The sequence below is a fragment of the Octopus bimaculoides genome, chromosome 2 (genome assembly GCF_001194135.2).
Source record: "Octopus bimaculoides isolate UCB-OBI-ISO-001 chromosome 2, ASM119413v2, whole genome shotgun sequence".
Classification (NCBI taxonomy): Eukaryota; Metazoa; Mollusca; class Cephalopoda; order Octopoda; family Octopodidae; genus Octopus; species Octopus bimaculoides.
In genome coordinates, this window is record NC_068982.1 from 116,371,987 (window position 1) to 116,378,183 (window position 6,197).

The 6,197-nt window shown below is 39.6% G+C and overlaps 1 protein-coding gene across 1 annotated transcript in view; it reads right to left on the reverse strand.

Annotated features, from left to right (window-relative positions):
• Positions 1 to 6,197, reverse strand: part of LOC106880924 (synaptic vesicular amine transporter) — a 70,209-nt gene that overhangs the window by 37,489 nt on the left and 26,523 nt on the right. The window contains exon 6 of the mRNA XM_052965872.1: positions 2,396 to 2,488. Coding sequence (XP_052821832.1) covers positions 2,396 to 2,488 — 93 coding nt within the window. The remainder of the gene's footprint in view (positions 1 to 2,395; positions 2,489 to 6,197) is intronic.

Genomic DNA, 6,197 nt, shown 5'->3' on the forward strand with positions numbered 1-6,197 from the left:
GAGAGAGAGAGAGAGAGAGAGAGAGAGAGAGAGAGAGAGAGAGAGCAGATCTAATATTTTAATTCGTTTCTCATTTAAACTGCATCTATCAGTAAATCTCCCATGACGAAACGAATAAGTTCCACTTGAGAAGTAAATCAACAGGCCTTTTACGTTCACTATTGAAGCTAAATCATTGACACAATATTGGTTTTAGGGTTTATGGGGGAAATCTAGGATTTTGCAACATTAGTATTGGAAAAATAGCTGAAAAAATATATCCCACCATTTCAAGCTCCCATGTTAAGTGTATTTGTATTTTGGCTGTGGTGGATATATAATTACTTGGAATAATATCAAAGTAGCATTCTAGACCACATTTGAGAGAAGGCCCTTCGACTGATTGGTGAATATTCACTCATTAACATCTAAAAACGTCTAATAAGCAAGCTTTTGACTTGCAGGAGACTACAGCCAAATATTCCTCAAATATTGTCTTATTGTGTTAAAAATTGTGTTAAAAATATAGAAGACGAACTAATACTGACTATAAAAGAAAAAATACATGATGGTTACTACTAAATCACCGGTCGGATTAGGTATTCTTTATATAGAGAAATATTTTATTCAACAAGTGCAGACAGAAAACGGACATACTGTCAGAAAACGAGAATCTGTTCGACTCGAGGTCGGAAATACACCGAAAAGGCAGTGACTTACAAATACATACAATACACTGAAAATGAACTACTAGGTATACCACATAACTAAGGCACATAGAGCCATGCTTGGTTGTGTTGAAAGCATTCAGTAATAATAGGACTATTGCACTAACAACAAGAGGAACAGCAGCAATATTGATAATAATAATAATAATAATAATAATAATAATAATAATAATAATAATATGAACAAAAACGTAGAATTCTCAACACTACACACTGTCCAAAAAAATAACCCTGCTAGGAACAGCCCACATCCTACACAAGACACTATCAATGCAATAATACAACCTAAACAAAACAACCCACAAATACAAGACACACCCTACACAACATTTACCCAATGAAAAAAACTTCCACCAGCAAGCCGAAAAACCAAAGCATTATACACTCAACACACAATACAAGCATCAACACAACAAAAGACTGCACCACATCTCAAGAGAGAGAACAAAAAAGCCAATACAATACAGTACTGGGAAGAGTTTGTACACGCCCAGCAACAGAAAAGAACACACAATGCTGCATACTCCACAACAACACAGAGGTGTAGCAGGTGATGGAGTAGAAATTTGCCTCAATCTACCAAATATTGAACAGTTATATAATTTTAATAATAATAGTAATAATAATAATAATAATAATTATAATAATAATAATAATAATAATAATAATAATAATAATTGTCGGAGCCCTAGGAATAGTGAGTAAAACTCTTGAGAAGTACATGGAACAAATAGGGGCTGCAATAAGGGTGGAGCAATTGCAGAAAACAGCACTGCTTGGAACCGCTCGAATACTCCGAATAAGCGGTGTTAGCTTAGTTCAGTGATAGTGAACAGCTGACACCGTAGTACATCTGCAGTGCTAGAAGCTATGCAAAGACAATAAAATAATAATAATAATGATAATCCTTGCTATTATTGGTACAAGACCTGCAATTGTGGGGGAAGGTGTTGGTCGCTAACAATGACCTTAGTACTTGACTGATACTATATTTTATTGACCCTGAAGGATAAAGGCAAAATTAACCTCGATGGAATTTGAACACAGAACGTAATGCATTTTTTCTGAAGTTCTAAATAATCCTTTCTACTATAGGCACAAAGATTGAAATTTATGTGGAGGTACTACTCGATTACATAACCCCACTACTTAACTGGAACTTATTTTATCGACCCTGAAAGGACGAAAGGCAGAGTTGGCCACGGCTGGATTTGAACTCAGATCGTGAAAAGCAAAAACAAGTGTTACTAAGCATTTTTTCCGACGCACTAACGTTTCTGACAGTTCGCTGCTTTTTAATTGTATCAAATTCTGGCAGAAAACCAGCAATTTTTAAGGTAGTAGTTAGTCGATTACATCGACGGCAGTATTTAACTGGTACTTTATTTTTTTTTCGTCTTCGAAAGGTTAGAAGGCAAATCTGACTCCAGCTTCATTCGAACTAAGAAGATAAAGCGCCGAAACAAATAAGAATAAGCAGTTTGTCGGCTGCCAAGAGCATAAGATATGATTAAGTTAATATCGCAAGGTTCTCTTCTGTTTTGGTTGACCCATAACTCTTAAAAGTTACATGGTAGAATAAAGTTCTATGAACATTAATGATACGTAGCAATTCCACATTCAAAGAAAGAGAGGCTCTGTCTGAGACTTGAAATAGGGTTGCGATATGAGTAAGTGTTCATACGTACCTAGGACACCGGCTGCTGAACCTCCCATTGCAATACCCATAGCTTTGCTACGTTCTTTATCCTCCGAGTATTTATCAGCAATCATACCCATTCCTGCAATCCAAAAAGCAAAAACAGATATTCTAATTAGTTCGCGGATTTCGAAACAGCAGTACCATACGATTTCTTGTAACAATAACATGTGAAATTTCGAACTGATATCCTGAGAGATTTATACAAGTTCATCTGTTTCAATATATTTTCCCTTTTATTCCAAAATGATTAAATTATATTATTTTAAGCGATTGAAACTCGTAGCATATTTTGATAAAGATATAAATATTTGCAGACATTAGTAAAGTTCTGGTAGCAGTTTCTTCTTTAAGCACACAGGCACACGCACAAATACACACATTCCTACTCACCCACTACTCGCAGGTAGGTGCCCACTTATCCGCAAGTAGACATATATATTCTCTTGAACACCTCATTTTCAACCCTGTGGCACATCTCGAATGTGAGTGTTAGCGACACAGGGTGGCATCTGATTCTTACTTCTTGCAGCTGAGCAGAGCAACGTGAAATAAAGCTCGCGATATTATGACATACGAGGGGTACCCAAATGCAATTGGAAACGTACTTTGTGCGACAAGCCCGTTGAAGTTTGGGTTTCCACTGCTAGAAACCACTTTATGCAACCTTAAGGCATCAGTCTTCCGATCGGCGTCGTCCAGTGAGGTCGTACTAACACGTGGTGCGTCTTTGTTTTGCAGTGCTTCTTCTCTGTTCGTCGATTTTTGCGATGGCTGAAACAGCTTCTAGAACGATTCCAGGCCACGAACATTTATGCAACTTACGCTAATAATCGCTATAGTGGCCGGAAAGAGTTGAGAGAATGGAAAAGGGCGGAGTTACCCTCCTGGTATTGTTGGTGGCTGGAGAGCCCGGCCTCCGGCTCTGGTTGTGGTTCCTCGGGGAACCCCTTTAAAAATCTGTGGTTCATTTTACATTAGGGGCACCTACATTGAGAGAAAAACTTTCCTAATGTTTTTATATATTGTTAGCGGTATGCGCACTAACAATAGCTCTTTTGGCACTTTAAGGGTGCTAGTGTCATATACGGCACCCCGCTCTCAGTCTCTTTATTTCGAGCTATAATAGTCATCAAATCTTTGTTGGCATGAAATTGGTGCTATTGTCGATGTGACTGAGCCTGCCGCAAAAGCGCTCTCTACGTCCTCCAGTGTATGTGCCAGTGTGAGGCCGGGTGTTTAATCCTGTGATTTATTATTTTTTTTCGGTCCGTAAGTTTCCTCCTCATCTTCACTTTGAGATGTGGACCAGAGCCTGTGGAGTCCGTCCCAGCTAGGGGGGGGGGGGGGGTGTTTATGTGTGTGTCTATGTATGAGTGTGTGTTTGAGAGAGGGGAAAATAGAGCAGCACAGAAGAGATGACACTTCTGACAAAACGAGTGCAAATATGAGATGTTTCAGAAAGGTAGCCATTTATTCAAATCACGGAGCAGTTGCGGTGTTTATTACAGCAAAGTTCGGAAAACAGCTACTTTCAGGACTGCTGCCAAATAGTCATAGTGGATTCTATCGAAAGCTTTCAATTGATTATGCATATTGATCAGGGTCCTAGCGATGCCAGGCTTGTTTCCCACCTTATCTGTGATGTATCCCTTAATTTGTCGCTGATGGATTTATTGAGGATCGCAGAAGTTCGTGCTTCGCCGACCAAACTACCTGCTACAAACGCCAGTCTTTTTTTGTTAACACTTTTGCCAACATCTTAAACTTTGAATTTCGAAAAGTTATGAGTCAGAAATAATCTGACGGATCTCCCTTGTTACCTTTGTAAGCAGCACTGCCATGTCCCGTCTCACAGAACTTGGAACTCTCTCGTTCTGCAATAAGTTGCAATAAGTGTTGGCTAAAAGGTTGCCAAACAAGTTTGACATATATCCAGACTCATAGCGCAGACCATCCAAACTAGACAATTTGTTCCTGGAAAGGCCACTTAGCACCTTCCGAATCTAAATTGTTGTTATCGGTTATTCGCAGTAGCTCGCGTCTTCCATCAAGAACCGTGGCAGATCGTCGAGGCAGGCACTAAAGTCCACTATCATCTACGAATCTTTTTTACGCTTCGAACAGTTGAACAAAGAGCTGCTTGAAAACTACAGACATCTGCTTGGAACCTAGCGTTATATGCCTGTCTCAGTCCATCATAAAGCGAATTATGACTTTGTTTACACGTCGCATCTCCGCCACCCAAATCCATCAGCTTTCGTTCCCTCTTGTTTTAGTAGTACATGGGCTTTGGCTCTGAATAGCAACCTTCGTGTTTCACGTTGAAGACATGTTCGATGGCTATTCTTACCGCCACTCCATCACTCGCAATGCCTTTACTAATCTCTTCTACAATGCTAGCAAGCTCCCCAACTACTCAATGATTTTATTAAACGCTATCGATTTAGACCTAAACCTTCTCTTCAGGGCGAATCACTACCGGTTGACGATTATCCTCGTCAACCATTGCTTGACTAGCTCTCTAATCCAGTCCCTGTAGGCTTTGCATATGTTTTTAAATTAGGTACAAAGTTAGAAATTCGGAAAAGGGATTGACAAAACTGATCCCGGTATTTTACTGATACATTTTTTTTTCTCCCGACCACGGAATGATGAAAAGTAAAGTTAACCACGGTAAGATTTGAACTCAAGACGTAAAGAGCCGGAAAAATATTGCAAGGTACTTAGTCCGCATCATTAATCAGTATCATGACCATCGTAATAGTGATACGCATAATGATGGTGATGCTGTTGTTTAGCCTCGAACCAGGCCCATTCAAACACGTTCCAGCCATGTTCATTCTAGGGATATATAGGACTTAATTATCAAATCGTTCCTGTCTTTTAAGGCGGTAAAGAAGGACTCTGTGGGAGACTGGCTGCTCAAGTCGAGCAACCACGTAGTGGCACCCTCTATAAAAGGTTCGGGGCAGTGAAGTCGCTGGTGATGATATGATATCAACTCTCAAGGAGCAGTCAGAGAAATTCTATAGAAACTCCCATACCAAATGATAGAGCAATTGTGAAGATTTACTGCAAGAAAGCCTGTCACACGTAAAACTATGTCTTCCAAGTGCGCCACCATTACTCTTAACACTTTTATCATTATTACTGTCTTGCTGAGAAAAAGAAGCAGCAAACACTAATTTCTCTTCGGCCCACCATCTAACTGTTTTTCATGATACATAAAGAATCCTTCCGCGCGTCTGTCTGTCTGTCCTTTATACTTTCTACTCGCTCCTCACACATACATAGAGACATTCAATAAAATAGCCACATTTTGCAATCAGTTACACTGTCATTCGCTTCTCACTTACTCCCCACTCTCCTCCTCCTCCTCTGCCTAGACTTCTTCCATCTCTCTATACCTTTTTTTCTCTTACCATTCACCCATAACTGTCTGTCTGTCTGTCTGTCTCTCACTCTCTCCATTTAGCATGTAATGAATTATTTCTCTACCACACAAACACGCACAAGTACACACACACACACACACACACACACACACTCATGCACAAGAAACACACATATATACATAATCTTGCGCGTGCCCACCAGACAGCAATCAACAGAAACATCGTTATATTTTATTTTCCGTTTTTTTTGTTTTTCTGGCATGAAACTGAAGGACGAAAACACTCACATATATCCTCATAGATACGTACAGAAACACTCACTCATGCATACACACGCGCGTGAGCACAAGCAAATAGATTCGAACGCGATGAAGCAAAATGCACAAATAATAC